Here is a 17,875-nt window from a genome sequence, read left to right as displayed (position 1 = left end):
AATCCAATCTGGTTTATTGTTGTTGTTTTCATTGTTTCTTGAAACAAGATCTTGTTTCATAGTCTGTGCTGGTCTAGAAGTCAAGTTGCGCCTGTCTCAGCCCCCAAGTGATGGGACCGTAAGCATGCATTACACTACTGGGCAAGATGGAATTAATTATAATCTAAAGAGTCTTGTGTCTGATGAGGTTGTAGATGTTCTATAAAGCACTGCTAGTTCTTGCTGCTTTTTATTAATTTGTAGTTTACAACTCTTGTAGAGGATGATGTAGTATGATTTCGGGTCATGCTTCAACTCCTTGCAGCACTGTTCTAGAAATGCCAGACCTCAAGAACGTCTGCTGTTGTGGTATAGCTTAGCTCTGAGAAGAGGAGAGAGGACAGCTCTTACCTTCTTTAAAACAGTTGTCTGTCTGTGAGATCATATCAGCCGTCTCTGAAAGCGTTTGAGGTATGGCATTTCCACCAGTGCCTTCACAACCTAGGAAGGTGCTGAGAGTTAAACACGTGGGGCAGTGACAAACAAGGAGCTGTTGCCAGGACAAGTTGTCTAAAAGAGTTCACTTACAAAGTAAGTCCAGAAGCACGGTGCGTAGACTTCGTGAGAGAGACAGGATATCGCGGTGACAGAACGGAGGCTGGGAACATGGGGACACAGGGAAGGAAGGTGTCTTTGGCAGATGCTGCCATATGTGTTAAATCACAGAGTTGGTGCTTAGCAGCCCCAGAGGGGACTAACCTGTCTGGAGTTCGAGTGCACATCTGGGTGATGGGGCTGACACCGCAAACTCAGGGAAGCACAGTCTGTTTTAAAGGGGGATGCTGATGCTTCTGCTGTTGGAGGTGGGGCATCGGGACGGTGTTTTAAAGAAAATTTGAAGGTGGTTAAGTTGAGGAATAAGAATTTTTTTGTTTGAGTTGAAGAAGTGTGCTGTTAATTTGAACTTCCTGGTGGGGCCGGGCGGGCTGGCTGGTGCAGAGGCATCATAAGTATTTAGTTGGAAGCATTTAGTGGAAGCAGCAGACTACATTGAGTACCTGAGCACAGGCATGTTAGGGGTAGGTGGAGGACCACAAGCTAAAGATGCCTTTCTGGACATTGAACCATCACTGCCCACAGGCAGCATAGGCATTAGCCTGGCCTTGCATTCCCTTGATTTGGCTGTGTCATGCCTTACCCATTTTTATTCATGTCACTGAGACATGTCTCCTGCTTGGTTTTTGAGAAAACAATTTTTGTTAATTTTATTTACTACATGAAAAAAATTCACCTTAAATCATAGGGGATTTATTGATAGGGTGTTCAGTAGTTAAAGAAAAAAGATTCCAGTTTGGTAAGTTTATTTTATATATTTTGTTTAAAAATGCTGCAGTATCTTTGTTTAAAGTTGTGGTGTTTGAAAAAACCCTGGATGAATATGAAACCAAATCATATTATAAGGTGGAAATTATACCTTACATGAGCATGCAGGGGTGTGGTGGAGAACAAGACACATGAGCTCTCTACTCTTAGGTGGTTCATCCTCTCAGTGGCTAAATGCATTCTTCTAGTATCAGTGTAATGGATAACAGTATGTGTCCAGGACTTGACATTTGACCTATGTTACCAGTTCAAGAATTTGTAAGTTCCTTGTGGTTTTGAAGTTGGAGTAGAATTGGGTAAACTTAGCAGAATAGAAAGAGTTCTGCCCGGGCTGTAGAGAGTGTGTGTGCTGTTCAGGCATAAGTTTGGATCCCAAATACACATAGGAAGCCAGGTGAGTGGAGGACACTTGGCCTCCCCTAGGGATGACAGAGACCAATGCCCAGAGTTCAGCAGCCTGTTGGCCTCACAGATCAGTGAGCTCCAGGTTCAGTGAGAAATCCTCACTTGAGGAAAACAGTCTGCCTCTGACCCCCACATATACGCACATGTGTGTCTACTAATACACATGCTCCTGAACATACGTATAACACAGGCATACACATACACAGGATGGGGTGCAGGGCGGAGGAGGAAGAATGAATATAAATATATGGACTCTTTGGAAGCTATATCCTAAATCAACCAGATGTACCATCCTGATACACACACACACACACACACACACACACACACACGCACGCACACACTCCCAGTTTTGAGTCTTGATCTCATGTAACCCATGCCAGTACTAATAACTCTGCTTCCCAAATGATAGAATCAGACTTGCTCCACCCTCCCCTGCTCTCCACAGGTCACTGTGGACAAAGCTCACAGGTTGATCTGAATGGTTGTTTATCATGGCCTACTGAAAGTGATTTAAAGCTGATTTACAACTTAACATTATTATTTAAACAATATAGATATAAGAACTATTAAGTGTCATAGGGTTCTACGTTTTAACTTCCTGCCCCTATGTTATATATATGGTTTGTTCCCCTCAGAACATTCATTAAATTAACATTCATTAAATTACCTTTCACTTAGCTTATTTATGTATGTGTGACCTTTGTTATCATTCAAGGAATTTAGATTTAGGAAAGCAAATTTTGTTAACCATCTAAAGCAACTTTTATAATAGAAACGTTCTAGATTTTATAGAGTTTTTGAGGAATAGTGAAACTGGAGAGAGAAAAATCAATTTGAACTTTTAGTCATTTTGCAAAATTATGTCAGAGAAAAAGATAACTCCAGGGGGTTTTCAGAGTAAGAATACCTTTTGCTGTGCCAAGTATGAGATGGGGAAGTAATGTGTTTATTGTACTGTTACTGGTGGATGTGCAAGCTTCACCGAGTGAGGAACACATTAGTAGTTTTCCAGGTATTTTATAGCATAGTGGAGCGTGTTTCCATGGCATCACATAGGAAACATGAGGCATAGTCCAGAGTGATGCTAGCCCTGTTGATTGATGGCTGCTTATATTGTTGCTTAGTGTTCACTTCTAAAGGGATGGAGACAAAACACTTCTTTTCCACACTTAACTCCTATAACCATGTTTTAATCTATTTAATGAAATATACAAGTATTTACTCGATGAATCTTTCATTTCTCATCCTATGAGCATGTTATATGTGTTTTGAAGGTACGTGATAGTGGAGTGTGAAGATCAGGACACGCAGCAGAGAGATCCAAAGACCCATGAGATGTACCTGAACGTCATGAGGAGATTCAGCCAAGCCTTGTTGAAGGTACTCAGGAGCTGCACCGGGGCTGGCTAGATCTGGTTCACAGTGATCTTGTGAGCTGAGAAAAACATAAAAGAGGTTGCTATGGAGATGGCTCAGTGGTTAAGAACACTGGCTGTTCTTCCAGAGGACCTCTCAGCATCACAGAGCGGCTCAAAACCACCCACAACCCAGTTCTAGGGGGTCTGACACCCTACCTTCTTCTGCCCTCTGCCTGCTGTGTACAGATTTATACACAAGCAAAACACCTAGACAAATAAAATGAAAGTAAATAAACCTATTTTTTAAATAAAGGAGATTAATATTTGTGGCATATGAAAATTATTTGAAATCCCAAGTTCAATGATTATAAATAAATTGCTGAAGCATAGCTATTCATTTTCTAGTGTGTGGGGGCTGCTCTGGTTTGAAATGCATAGGTGAATCATTAGATAGGAAACTGGACAGAACTAATATTTACTCTGACCCTTACAGGGTTTTTTTGACTTTTATTAAATAATCTTTACATGAACAAAAAACAATGAGTAAATCCCTGCTCTTTTAATTTTACATTTCTGTCCTCTTTTCTCATCTAAACTCAGTAGATAGTTTACCTGATCTTACAGGGCCATTTTTTTTCTGCTTTTGCTTCTTTAAAGCAGTGTCCAAGTCAGACCAGCAGAGGGCGCAAGGGGAAAGAAAAGCAGCTGACATGGTACTCTCCAGCTCTGCTGCTGAGATGCTTCCTGGCATCTTTTTGCTGTATCTTGTGTCTCCTGTCTCACATTCTTGAAAAGCTAAACTACAGCTTATAGACTAAGCTTGGGTACAGCTCTCAGAGTCACATCAGACTCACTGAGAGGTGAGCCTCCATCTCACCCCATCATAGCCTTGCTCTCTCCCTGAGCATCCGTGTGTTTAAATGATGATATTTTCACTTTTCAGGTAGCTGGGAAAATGCATTATATATTATTTTATGGACTGGAATTACTATGTGGTGACGTCTTTTTTTTTTTTTTTTAGACATTTTGCTCAACAAATGTTTGCTGCATTTCGGTATTTTCCCTTTTCAAAGAGATTTTTTTCTTAAAACATTTTTTGGAATCAGACTGTTTATTAACTCCATAAGTAGAAGCATTTTGGGGTGAATAAATCCTGTCCTCTCACACGGTCATTTATATTATGGTTTGACTAATGATTGTTGAGGACCCAGGTAGTTTTCTGCCCTAGCCAGTTGGTGCCGCTTGCACTAGACAGCAGGTTTCTCATTATTTCCCAGTCAGAATAACTAGTCTGTTTCAGTCTTTATCGCTTTAGAAGAGAAAGGGAATGGTCCCCCTGTGGAGGTAGAGCTGATTTTCCTCGTTTTGCCCACTCAGGGTGACAAGTCGGTCCGAGTCATGCGCTCCCTGCTGGCCGCACAGCAGACCTTCGTGGACCGGCTGGTGCACCTGATGAAGGCCGTGCAGCGGGAGAGTGGAAATCGCAAGAAAAAGGTAAGCCACGGGGTCGCTTCCTATTGATGGCTAAGAGTGGCTTCACATCCTGAAATCCTGAGTTTTGATTCTGGTCTTGTTGGCATGGCACATTGTACAAACTTACACTGACTGTTTGCTTCCTGTTAGAAACAGTGTCGAACTTGCTGTGTAACCTAGACAAGCCTTGAATTCATCCTGCTGCCTTAGCCTCCTCAGTGCTAGTTTAAAGACATTAGCCACTATGCCTGGCTTTATAGTAACTTCTTATGGGTAATTATAGTCCCAGAAGCCCGAAGCACTGATGATATTGGGGTCCTGTTTTGTAGGTTATCATATGTTAATATGGCGTGGTGGTTATCATAGGTTAATATGACCTAGCTATAAGGAACGACAGGCATATAGGATTTAGGGATCAGTTGGTCCAGTGTCACACAATTAGTAAGTTTCGGAACTCTTTATCTTAAAGCATAATTTCATCTGTACTGCATTGCTGTCTCTCATCTTAGAACCTTAGCTGTTCAGAGACTAAGATCATTTGTGTGAACATTTTGAGAAAACAAAGGAACGGAGAAGTTTGCAGAGCCAGTGCCGCCTTTCTTTCTGTCTGCTCTGGCCAGCAGAAGTCTTTGCTGTTCAGAAGATCATAGGCCATGATCAAATAAAGAAATCCCCAGTGCCATTTGCCCACCACCATAGGCCATGCCTGTCCCCACAGTGAGAAGCAATCCCTAGCATATCCCTAGCAGTGGCCATGCCCACAGCTTGGACCTTTGGTCTTGGCAGCAGCATTGCTTAGTCTGATGCAACAGTGAGGGGCAAAACCCGGGGAAGCAGTAAAGGGATGGCAAGCGTTGGATTCTGTGTGAGCAATCTGCCATCCATTTTGTGAAGGAGTGTTATTCATGACCTTTACCGAGATACCTAAATAGATCTCTGCCAGTTAAGAATTGGTTTTAACTTTAGAGGCGTTGGAGTATTACTGAAGGGAAGTAATTTTGTGCTTGGTCGTCCTTAAATACTGTTCTTTGACCAGCTAGTTCTTGCTGATTCTAGAACTTCCCCCTCTTATACATGAATCATACTTGAGGTACTTTCTAGCTCTGGAGATGTAAGTCAGGTTTTCTCTCTTTAAAGCATGACTTGCCTATTTAAAGACTACAAGATTCTATTGACTTCAGAGAAAATGGATTGCTCTAAAGCTGGGTAGGTGAGCTTTAGTGTCTGTCAAAGACGACTCGGATTGCTCAGATTCTGAGGTCTGTGCTCTGTCCAGTGTGTCTGTGAGCTCATGAAACTGAGAATCGGGAGTAGGTAGCAGTTTCCTCCAAAGTAATTAAATATTCTTCTTAAAGTTAAAAAGATGCGCTGGGGTAGCATAATGTAATACTTGACTAATATTTGGTCATGCTAAATTAAGCTTTAAATGAAACTGCACTTCTCTGTAGCTTTGTAAATCCTTTGGACAAGGAAATGTCCATTCCTGGTTCTCCCTCAGCTGCAGTAAGAAAGTGCATTCCCTGTCACTGTTGAAGAAGTCCGGCTTTTCATCAGGAGGTGCTTCCTGCAGGCATGCTGCTGCTGCTGCTGCCGCCAAGTGGGTTGTGTATAAGAGACGGTTGTCTGCGTGTATACCCTGTGCTTCATGCTCGAGTGAAATACATACATACATATTCATGTGTTTCCATATACTTCAATGTTGCTAAGTGAAATAAAGTTATATCACTTCCTACTTGCCTTTCCTCCCTTAAGTCCCTCCCAGTTACCCTCTCTTGAATCCTCTCATGCATCCCCGCGAGTTGATAGCTGCCTTTCCTTTGATTGTTACATATACACATACCTGCGTATGGATATATATGTACACACATATACTACACACACACACATATGTGATGATGGTAACACGGCTCCTAATTATTGCATCTGGGTAGGACTGTTTGATTGCTTCTCTCCCTTGGCAGCTTACATAGCTTTTCCTGGAACATTAAAGCCAGACCCGAGGAAAGAGTCTCTCAGGTCAGAATCATCTCAAGGCGAGTATGTGTCCTGAGTGTGTGATGTCTCCAGCAATAGGGCAAAGAACACTAAGGCTGACTAAAGCCTCTTTTATACTTACCTAAAGTTATATACAATATATAATACTGAATGTATAAGATGTACATGCCCATTTTATATAAACATACTCATACACATGTGTGTATGTCTTGAAATTAAGTAACTTGGACTGACAGTGCTCTCTGCAAGAACCATAGATTTAAAAAAAAACAACTCCAGTACCAGGAATGAGAAACTGCCTTGTGAAAAGGAGGGTTGTCTAAGTGACTCCCACACAATATGTGGGTTGTCAGTGTAGGTGCTGGTTGCTTCTTGCCTTGAGGGCAGGCCTTTGTTGCTGCTAATTTTCAGATACTTTTATGTGCTTTGCAAATAATACTAGAACCGGTTTTAGGCCTGTATTATGTGCTTGTGGACTAATTTTTCATTACTCCTTTCTAATTTGTTCTAGAATGAGAGACTTCAAGCGCTGCTTGGAGATAATGAAAAAATGAATTTGTCGGATGTGGAGTTGATCCCATTGCCGTTAGAGCCTCAGGTGAAAATAAGAGGAATCATCCCAGAGACAGCCACCCTGTTCAAGGTGAGTCTGACAGGTCATCCCTGTGTACAGCTGGAGCCCATGATTGAGAATGCAGCAGAACTGCCACCTTAGAAAGTGAAAACATTTCAGGGAGAAACCGCATTTCTCTTTGTAAATGTTAGATTAACAGTTGCTGTTTCGTTATTGTTTATCCGTATGTTTTACTATTCACATTATTGTGGTGTTTTTATTTTTGGATGCATTTTATTTATGTGAGTGTTATGCCTGCATGTATGTCTGTATGTACTGCCTGTGTATCCGGTGCCCTCAGGTCAGAAGAGTTTTAGATCCTCTGGAAGTTGAGCTACACATGGCTGTGAGCCACCATGTGTATCCTAGGGATAGAACCTGGGTCTTCTGCAAATGCTGTAAGTGTTCTTAACTACTGAGCTCTCTTTCTGGCCCGTTACTGTATTTTAAGATCTTTTTTGTTTCAATTAGACATTTCTATGAAAATATATCATTTTTTTTCTCTGGAATTTTATTTTTTAATATTTACTTTGAAAAGTAGTCAGAACCACAGTTACTATATTTCATATAGGGTATTTTTTAAAGGCAAATTTCAAGGCTTACATTATATATTCAAAGTTCGTAAGTTCAAGTGGCTAGATATCAGACCCATTTACCTTTTTTTAAAAATAGCACAATACTCATTCCTGTATATTCATATTTCTTTGGTTACATTTTTAAGTAGCAATCGCCTTTATTCTAAGCACTATGCCAAATGTTCTTTTCACTGCTACTGACTGTACAGGTAGAAGACTAATCAGGCATCCAGGATAATCTGGGGACCCTTAGGTAAAGGTTTGTGATTCTAGGAGCACACAGCCTTAAGCTTCACCAATGTTCTTTGATATCAGGTGAGGAAGAGCTTCTCGAACCTGGGAGAAGAGACCATGTAAGGCACAACAGGAGCCTTTAGTGCTGTGTCAGCACCCTGTCCCTAGCTCACACAGCTGCTGAGAGCTTCAGCACACAACATAGCCATACTGGCAGCATCTGTTGTTTTAAAGTACTCTTAAAAGTTTTTGTTTTGTTTCTTTCTTTTCTATAATGAGATCTGATGCTCTCTTCTGGCCTGCAGGCAGAACACTGTATACATTTAAAAAGAAAAAAAAGTAGCATTCTTGTCTTTGATGCACGATTTTGAGTGGCATTCTTTTACATCATTGCTCCAGTAGGTCTCTGACAGCACAACAACGAGGTGAACATCTGTCCAAAGCCAGCTCTGTATCTGGCCCTAGAAGTGTCAGGCTTAGGCCCCGAGGTTTCCTGCTGTCTTAGTAGATGGGTAACCGTGGTTTACAGAGGAGGAACAGTTTGAAGAGTCTGTGTGGGTCACTCTGCCGCTATCTGGTTACACTCCTGTCTGTTCTGGTCTAATTAAAAAACTGATCTTTCCATGACATAGTCTCCTGTCTGTTACCTTGCATGTAGTTCCCTGCCTGGCACCCTGAGTTTCTTTCTGACTTTCAATTCATTTCTTAAGGCCTCGTGCCCCTGTATGCGTGGCAGAGCGTCAGCATTTCCTTCTGTATGGAGTCGATCTTTGTTCACTAATCTCCACCCAGTGTTCAGGTGGTGTCTTTCTGTTGCAGAGCGCTCTGATGCCTGCGCAGCTGTTCTTTAAGACAGAAGACGGAGGCAAATACCCAGTTATCTTCAAGCACGGTGACGACTTGCGTCAAGACCAGCTGATCCTGCAGATCATCTCCCTGATGGACAAGGTGAGCGTGAGTCCCCTGTTGGGAACAGTGCCTCATTTGTCATGTGCACAGACATACAAGCATTTGTGTTCTTTCTTTACGGTGCTACACAGCTCGGCAGTCTCCACTTTACCTCGAACAAGCTTCTCTTCGTCACTTTAGAGTGGCTCTCATGGCTAGTGGGAAGGCACGTGCAGTGGTTTTTCCCAAGTTCTCACAGTTTCAGACTTAGCCGTCTAACGAACTAGATCCTTGCCAAGTACCGTCCCAGTCTCTGACCTTTAGAGAAACATGGACCCCCTTTTTCTTTGCTTCTGCCTTCTGTGTCACTTTGTGCCCTGGAAGGTCAGCATGAAACATTAGGAAGAACAGTGATGTTTATTGACAGCGTATAACATATTCAGATTAGGTGAAAATGTGTCTCATTACCCAAACAAATTAGTTCATTTTGACATTGAGAGTTCAGGTACCACCCGTAAGTTTTCTGCTTGTCTTCATTGTATGACTGTGCTGTGCTGTGTCCATGAACCTGCTTCCAGTCTTTACATTCACTTACTGTGTTTTATCTTTCAATCAAAAGCTGCTACGGAAGGAGAATCTGGATCTGAAGTTGACACCTTATAAGGTCTTAGCCACTAGTACCAAACATGGTGAGTTCATTCTACATCTCGATCACTTTCTTCAGTTTCCGGTCAGTATGCTTTTCCTTTTTAAACCGAAAATCCTTAAGAAGGTTAGAGAGTGACTTAGCTTATTCAGAGCTCTGAAGCCATGTCGGAATGCCTTCCCATCTCCCTCTCTTCTCCCCTCTGCCCTCCCCTCCTTCTCCTCCTTTCTTCCTCTTCTCCCCTTTTCTGTGTTCCTCTCCTCTGTGTTTTTATGCTCGCACCCACCTCTTTGGTTTCCTCCTTCACAGTTCACAGATTTTCCTCTATCTGACTGCATGGTCCTTTTGGGAGTTCCTGTGGCCCAGAAAGGCCTTGAAGCACACTTGGCTTGCAGATGTCACTCAGCAAGTGCCTGCTGCATGTTGCAGTGTGTCCATGAGTGTGCAGACGTGCACCTTTGTGTATACATAGTCTCTGCGAAGCTGGACAGTTTGAGCCTGGCTGTTGCTCATTGTAGAGTCTATAGATCAGCACTCCTACTCTTTCAGCTCTCCATTTCCGCTCCCACATCTGGTCAGCAATGTCACCCTCTTTTCTTTTTCTCTTTAGAGCAATCTTCCAGAAAGTACCGTTGTGCTTTTTCTTGCCTCTTTAGCTTTTCTGCACAAGTTTATTTTTAGCTTTATGTGCTCTTGGGATAAAGACAGAGAAGGCTACCTGACTGAGCTGTGCCTTGATGGCAGGCCCTGTGTCTGGCTGTCTCTTTGTCAACTGCCCCCGTCTCATAATCTTTGTGGTGGACCTCTCCGGTGTCTCTGCTCCTTCTGTCTCAGGGTTTTAAGGTGTCATGATCAGTATGTGACGATTCATTTCCTATAAAGCGTCACCTGTTAAAGCTCTGCTTCCTGAAAACATGGCACCGGCGCCTTTTTTGTTTTTATTTTTCTTCCTTATTTTTGAGAATTTCATACATATACATAAAGAAATATAACCCTATAAATACCCACATTTCACCTTCCTACTCCTTCCAAACCCCCTAACACACCAACCGGTTAAGACATCTGTTTTTGGTTTGGTTTGGTTTAGTTTTTGTTTCAATAACTCACTAAGTCTAGTGGGTGGATGGGTGTGGACCATCCAGGGGAGCATGGGAAACGTACCTGCGGCCACATCTTCAAAAATAAAAGATTTTCCCTTCTCAGCAACTATCCACTGCTAATAGCTCCTCAGGAGAGGAACAGGGCTTGGAGGTCATCCTCATCTCTGCCTGCATTTCAGCTGATCCTGTGCAGGTAACTGCAGCTGCTATGAGTTCTTGATTGCGCTAGCTGTATGGTGTCCAGAAGACAGGATGTCACAGCACTTCTCTCCACCTCCCGGCTCTTACATTCTTTCTACCTCCTCTTGAAAGATGTCCACTGAGCCTTGGTAGGGACTTTAGTTATAGATGTGCTAGTTATGGTTGAGCCCTCCGTCCCTTATTCTCAGCACTTTGACTTACTCCGCATCTCTCCACTGCAGCCTACCCCAACCATGGTTGAGAGCAGCCAGGCCTCGGGATATAGACACAAATATTTAGAAGGCAAGTTTGACAGTGTGACCACTTAGACAGTAACGATAACAGGTTCCACTTTGGACCTCCCCAGCTATCGGCTTTTGACAGAATTACAGTACCAGGCATGAAATTCCTTCCTGCTGTGCCTGGTGGCTTTTCATTCTTGTGTAACATCCATCGCCCTCCTTGGCTTTCATGGAGCCCTTTCATTTATGATATTTATTCCAGTAAAATTTGAGCTTTAAAATATATATATAGTTAAGGATAAGCATCTTTTTTCTCCTCACATATGACATAGTTTATACTACATGATAGAAAATCAATAAATGCTTGTTGAAGTGAATGGATGTAGGCTTTTTTCTTTTTTTCTTTTCCATATTTGTACTCTGCAGGGATTACCCTTTGTCCACAGTTGTTAGACTGTAGGGCCACCAAATCCAGATCAGAAATGCTGTTGCCTCGTGCGCTTAGGTTTTTCACGTCTGTTGTTTAATGATCTTGTGTTAGGTTGACTGGCTCTTTCTACTCTCACCACTTGGCAAAATCTAAGGAGTGTGTGCGTCCTTTCTGTCTGGGGTGAGAGGACAGAACTACACATTTCTCAGACTGAATTTCACATTTGTATTGCTGTTTTAAAGTTATGGAAAGATGCTAAGTTCAAGTTAATATACTCTATTACTTTGTGTTCTAAATGTTAACTGACAGAAACTCTCCTAGGAAAATGTACAGATGAATCAAACTAATTAAATGAAGTTGCCCAGTAGTTCTGTGACCAGCATAAAGTTAGCATGATGTCCACCATCCTTGCTCTGGGAACAGAATAGAATATCCACTAAGTGGGAAGGTGTTTCCAACAGAGCCTTAGCTTTCTCTGGTTACCCAACCCATACGGAATGAACAAGGTGTGTCAGACCTTCCTGATTGACGAGAGCCTGAGGTACCCAGTGTGGTGCTTACTGCAGTGTACCAGGTCTTCCTGATGGACCGGGAGTGTGTTTACTGCTATGTGTCTCTTTCCATGTAGGCTTCATGCAGTTCATCCAGTCAGTTCCTGTTGCTGAAGTACTTGACACAGAGGGAAGCATTCAGGTAATGACATCAGTCTGAAATACAGCTGATGATGAAGGACTCTGTTAGTCTCCTTTTCTACTCTTTTATTCTGCATCTTTGTTCTCTACAGAAGTAAGAACTCTTGGTAGGTGAAAGCTACATTGTTAGTCATTTCAGTGCTCAAGCCTTTAAACTGTATGCAGCACCTAACTGGGGCTCAGTATCTATAAATAGATAAAATAAAGCTCACCATCCCCACACTATACACCATACAAACTAAAGCTTAGAGCTGGCCGGGCGGTGGTGGCGCACGCCTTTAATCCCAGCACTCAGGAGGCAGAGACAGGCGGATCTCTGGGAGTTCGAGGCCAACCTGGTCTACAAGAGCTAGTTCCAGGACAGGCTCCAAAAGCTACAGAGAAACCCTGCCTCAAAAAAATAAAAATAAATAAATAAATAAATAAATAAATAAATAAATAAATAAATTAAAGCTTAGAGCTGCATTCTGCTCCAAAACATGGAAATACTGTAATTTATTTAGCCATTAATTGATGAATGTTTTTAGTTATTTCCAGTTTTTGTTCTTAAAACAGGTCTATACCAAAATTTTATCTTAAACATCATTTGTATGGTAGTGCCCATATCATGGCAAAATTTTAATTTGGGGGAGTTTTTTTCTTCTTTCTTTTTTCTCTCCCTCCACCCCAACCACCTTGGTCTTGCAAGAAGTTACACTTATTTTATCCCCTTAGAAGAGGTAGCTTCCACATCATTTTGCACCGTTTTTGCATCTGATCCTGTTGGGAGCCCTTTCACTATAGCAAACACTAGTCATGGCACAGGAGTGTGCCTAGTCTGGCTGTGGTTCCCTCAGCCATCAGATTGTCCAGGGGTGTTCATGTCACCTTTCATAAAGGTGCAGATTATGTATGCTGCCTTTGACAGGCTTCTCACGTGCAGATTTCCTCCGATGATTCGATCCATCGCTACTGTGTGAAGACAGCCTAACAGCGATGCGCCTTTCCTAATTTCAGATTCAATTCCACAGCAGTTTCACCTTTTCTAGCTCTACTCCCACTTGCACAGTAGCACCCATTAGGAAGGTCTGGCACGCTCCCACGATGAGATTTTAGCTTTGGGAATCTCAGTGTAGCTTTCCTTTGCGTATTCTGGCTTGAATACAAGGTTGAACATTTGAAAGTAAACCTGGTAGCCCTACTGTGAAGTACTCCTTAATCCTTCCGTGGAGTGCTCCCTAGTCCTCTTCTGATGTGCTCCCTAGACCTCCTGTGGAGTGCTCTGTAGTCCTCCTCTGACGTGCTCCTTAGTCCTCCTGTGGAGGGCTCCTTACTCCCTTGAAGTGCTCCTTCCCATCGCCATTCTCTTGTTTGTGTTTTGTATGAGATGATCAGTGTGTAGGATTCCCTCATATACTCCAGATCCAGATCCTTCGTCAGGTTCATGAGGTGTGGAAAAGCTGAAAAGAGAAGCCTGTGGCTTTGGTGTGCTGTTGAATTTCCACTTTGTGCTGTGGCTCCCACTGTGAAGGGCGGGCCCACCTGTTCATGTGCAGGAAATAACCCTAAGGTCTCTAGGCTCTTGCATCAGCTTGGATTACCGGATGCTGCCATTGCTGTTTCCACAGCCTCAGACTGCCCTCTGACTCCATGTTACATGAGACGCCTGGCCATGGTTTTGTAACGCCTAAGCTGTTGAAAGTGCTCAGTTTGTAAACTTGCGTTCACTTCCTTTTCAGAACTTTTTTAGGAAGTATGCCCCGAGCGAGACTGGCCCGAATGGCATCAGTGCCGAGGTCATGGACACTTACGTCAAAAGCTGTGGTAGGTGTTTCATAGATGCACGAGTGAAGAAAAGCCGGCCATGCTGATGGTGCTGTATTGGTTCATAATTACAGCATGCTGTGATCGAAATGTCTTGTCAGAAAACAAGTAAAAGGTATAAGGTGGTAAAAGAAATCCTTGGAATCTTGAAGTGCTGGAAGTGACAAAGTGTGGGTGCAGTTGATCTCCATATGTTAAGACTTCCCCTCTCTCATTCTGCTGCTTGGCCATTGTGGAGCTTTGTAATTCCTGCTGAAGTCTCCGTGTTTCGGGTCATTATCATTAAGTAAAGTCTGGGGAACACCTCAGTGAGAAATAATTATTTTTATTAATGTGAAGCAGAACTAACAGTTGTGTTTGGAGAGCGACTCTCATGGCCTCTGAAGTTGTCTGCTCCTGGAAGGAAGCAAGGCCATGTTGTCATTTCCTGTCATGTGTGCCAGTCACCATTCAGCTTATAGTCATACGAACTCATTTCATTTCAAGGAGGGATTAAAAAGATGATACTGGTGCTGGAGTGTTGGCTGTTTAATAGACTAGTTAAAGATTATGAGATTATATGTATAATGACTGACAGTTTACCTCATATGTATTTACTTAGTCACCTTTAGCATATCTGTTTCAAATGAGACGTGCTAAATGGATACTTCAGTTCACAAAGCTTAATTTAGCTTCTGAGAGAAAAAAAAACTCGATAATTTGACAAAAATCTTTAAGGTTTGCTATTGCAAATACTAATTTCTTTAATGTTCAGGATAATAACTAACAAAGCCAGGGCCAGAGAGCCACAGCTTTATTAGTCAGTGGGGAAATTGGAGACACTGAAACCACATGTAAACTAAAGAAGCGCAGATTGCTCTTAGGGTCAGGGGAGTGTGTGACCTGCGTGCTGAGTATGTCTTTCCCAACTTTTGTTGTCTTCTAGCTGGCTACTGTGTGATTACATACATTCTTGGAGTTGGAGATCGGCACCTGGATAACCTTCTGTTAACAAAAACAGGTAACAAATCAGTACCATTAGAAGACACATTTTAGGTCGGGCACACCTTTAATTCCAGCTCAGGAGGCAGAAGCAGATGGATTTCTCTAAGTTCGAGGCCAGCTTAGTCTACATAGAATTCCAGGACAGCCAGAAACCCTGTCTCAAAAAACGAAAGGGAGAGAGAGAGAAAAGAAGATGCATTTTTGTATGTGGTGATTTTTCATTTATCCTAGAATCAACTTATTAACAAAATAAGTTGCGTAGGAAGGGGGGAATGGGAGGACGGGAGGGAGGAGGAACTGTGGTTGGTATGTAAAATCAAAAAAAAAAAATTAATGCATTTCTTTATTTCTACATGTGTATGTGGTTGCACGTGCGCCCTGGTGTATGTATGGATGTCAGAGCACAGCTGTCAGAAACCAGTTCTCTTTGCTCACCATGTTGGTCCAGGAGATCTAACTGAAGTCATTGGGCCCATGTGGAAAGTGCCTTTAGCTGTTGAGCCATCTCAGTGGCCTTAGTTTCTTCTTAAGTCCCTTAAGATGGAGCACTGGAAGGACACGTTAGCCGGGAGTCTGTGAGTGAAGCCCCTAGCCCCATCCTGCATGCAGTGCCTTTGTAGAGAGCGATGTGTGCAGGTGCCACCTGAGCATGCCTAGGTACGGTGTTCCTTCTCCTCACCTGTAGCTTTCCCCGGTTTAGCAGCTGTCTCCTGGTTTCCTTTCTCTGTGGAGCCCATGTGTTTCCTGGCCTCATCTCATCCTCACCCTTCACCCTTGTTTGTAAGTCTCTTCTCAGCTCCGGGACCCATCAGTAACATGCCAGTTCTGCATTTTCAGTGTCCCTCCTTGAAGCCACCAACATAAAGTCTCCCAAGCTCGTCTTCTGTCGGCATGTCACGTCACTCCTGCCACAAGACAAGTACCCTTGTTTCCCCTTTCTGGAAAGTTCTTTTGCTTGGATCTTTGCAGGGCAGACTTTGGCTATTGTCTGAGCTGAATTAGGATGCTCTTAGCAAACCTGTAATTGTTAGGTGGGCATCAGCGTGGCACTCTGTACTCATTGCTTCATTCTGTCTTCTTCATGTTGGCTGCCAGTGTTTATTTACTCCAACAGGGATTTTTTCAGAACCTGCTCGAGTCGGGGCTCTTACTGACTGCTCATCAATCATCGCCCAATCAGGGTGCAGGGCCTGTGCGAGCAGGAGCCTTGCCTGTCATTTAACACGGTGCCTTGTGCCTCTAGATAGAGCTGCGGGCAGCACTTTCCTAAGTGAACAGGAAGGCGGGGTTGGAGTAATGGGGAGCTAATCAGCTCTGCTCTTCTGTGTAGTCCTTCCTCTGAACAAATAATTCAAGTGTCTGTAGCTTTTTGGAGAAACTAGGTTTTCAAATTACTGGTTAAAGCCATCTTTCTCATATGCAGATGGTTTTCTGTGTTTTTGCATTTCTCTCATGGTAGCCAGAATTTAATGGAATAGTTGAATGCAATCTGACCACTTGATAATATTCTAACCCTGTTAACTCACTTACTGTAATAGAATTTCTATATTCATTTTGAATTATCATATGTGAAATTTATTTTATTGAATTTGTGTCTGAGATGCCATGTTCCTGTTTTGACCACACTGAAGTAGCTAAGACCAAAGGACTATTTGGTAAACACAGAGGTTTGGGGCTACTTTAACACTTTAGCAAAAGATATTTATAAATTCTCATGACGTTTTTTAGAGCATTCTCATTTTGAAGATGTTCTCCTGTGTCTCTTCTTTAGCTTCTTCCAGAACTACAGTTATTCCCGCCACTCCTGGCTTGAGCTGGTCTGCAGCCATCCACACTGCAAAGTAGCTGCCTTACCAGCACCTCAGCTCATGCTGCTTGGCTCTCTGGGGTTTATGTCTTCTTTGGTTTGGTACGTTTTGTCTTACTGGTTGTCTGTCTTTCTTTCTTTCTTTCTTTCTTTCTTTCTTTCTTTCTTTCTTTCTTTCTTTCTCTCTTCTTTCTTTTCTTTCTTCATATCTCAATTTTTATTTTTTGTTGTTGTTTTTTTTTTCTTTTTGCAGAGGTGAGAGAAACAGGAAGTTGGGTAGGTAGGAAACTAAAGAAGGCAGAGAAAAGAATACGATCAAAGTGTACTGTATGAAAACAATTTTTAAAAAGACATGAAACTCCTAGATGAAAAACCAAAGAAAAATTTAAAAAAAAATTGAAATGAAATAGAATAGCATTTTTTTTTCACCTAGGTCTTAGTGTTGTAGAAATCAGACTGTGAATTTTTAGTTGTGAGCCTGCATTAGTTTCCACCAGAGGGCGCCTCAAATTTCCTCTTTAGATAACAAACTTCCATGAAATGTTCATGAAGAAAATTCTTTTTCTTTCTGAAAAGCAAGGTATTTTGTTTGTTGTTTTTTTTTTTTTCTTTTTTTTTTTGGCGGGGGGGGGTGCGGGAGCTGTTGCTTTTGAGACCAGGTTTGGCTTTGGAGCCCTCCCTGGAACTAGCTCTTGTAGACCAGACTGACCTCGAACTCACAGAGATCTGCCTGCCTCTGTGTGCACCACCACAAGCCAGCTAGGGTTCATCCAGTTATATCCTGCAGTAAGCATATAAATCTTCTTTACCAGGGAACTTAATTAATTAAACAATACCTATAGGGAAGCGTAAATCTAGCCCGGTGTGGCAACTCCCAGCCCTGGGGAGACTGAGGCAGGCAGTCCAGCACTATAAGGCAAGGCTAGCCTGTCTGATGAGAGTAAGTTCCAGGCCAGCCTGCTCACAGTGAGAGCCTGTCTAAAAATATCAAAGAATTGAAATAATATAAAAAAATAAACAAAAAATACCTGAGAAATTCTTTCAAAATTTTCAGCTAAGGGAATATATGGCAATGTTTCAAGGCA

The 17,875-nt window shown here is 42.4% G+C and overlaps 1 protein-coding gene across 1 annotated transcript in view; it reads left to right on the top strand.

Annotated features, from left to right (window-relative positions):
- Pik3c3 (phosphatidylinositol 3-kinase catalytic subunit type 3) overlaps positions 1 to 17,875 on the top strand; it is an 84,555-nt gene that overhangs the window by 44,003 nt on the left and 22,677 nt on the right. The window contains exons 14-21 of the mRNA XM_057788901.1: positions 3,045 to 3,150; positions 4,506 to 4,622; positions 7,108 to 7,239; positions 8,838 to 8,966; positions 9,526 to 9,595; positions 12,133 to 12,197; positions 13,915 to 13,999; positions 14,925 to 14,999. Coding sequence (XP_057644884.1) covers positions 3,045 to 3,150; positions 4,506 to 4,622; positions 7,108 to 7,239; positions 8,838 to 8,966; positions 9,526 to 9,595; positions 12,133 to 12,197; positions 13,915 to 13,999; positions 14,925 to 14,999 — 779 coding nt within the window. The remainder of the gene's footprint in view (positions 1 to 3,044; positions 3,151 to 4,505; positions 4,623 to 7,107; positions 7,240 to 8,837; positions 8,967 to 9,525; positions 9,596 to 12,132; positions 12,198 to 13,914; positions 14,000 to 14,924; positions 15,000 to 17,875) is intronic.

Source organism: Chionomys nivalis, chromosome 14 (assembly GCF_950005125.1).
Source record: "Chionomys nivalis chromosome 14, mChiNiv1.1, whole genome shotgun sequence".
Lineage (NCBI taxonomy): Eukaryota > Metazoa > Chordata > Mammalia > Rodentia > Cricetidae > Chionomys > Chionomys nivalis.
Note: the sequence above shows the minus strand (reverse complement) of the source record. Positions and strands in the feature narration are given on the sequence as shown.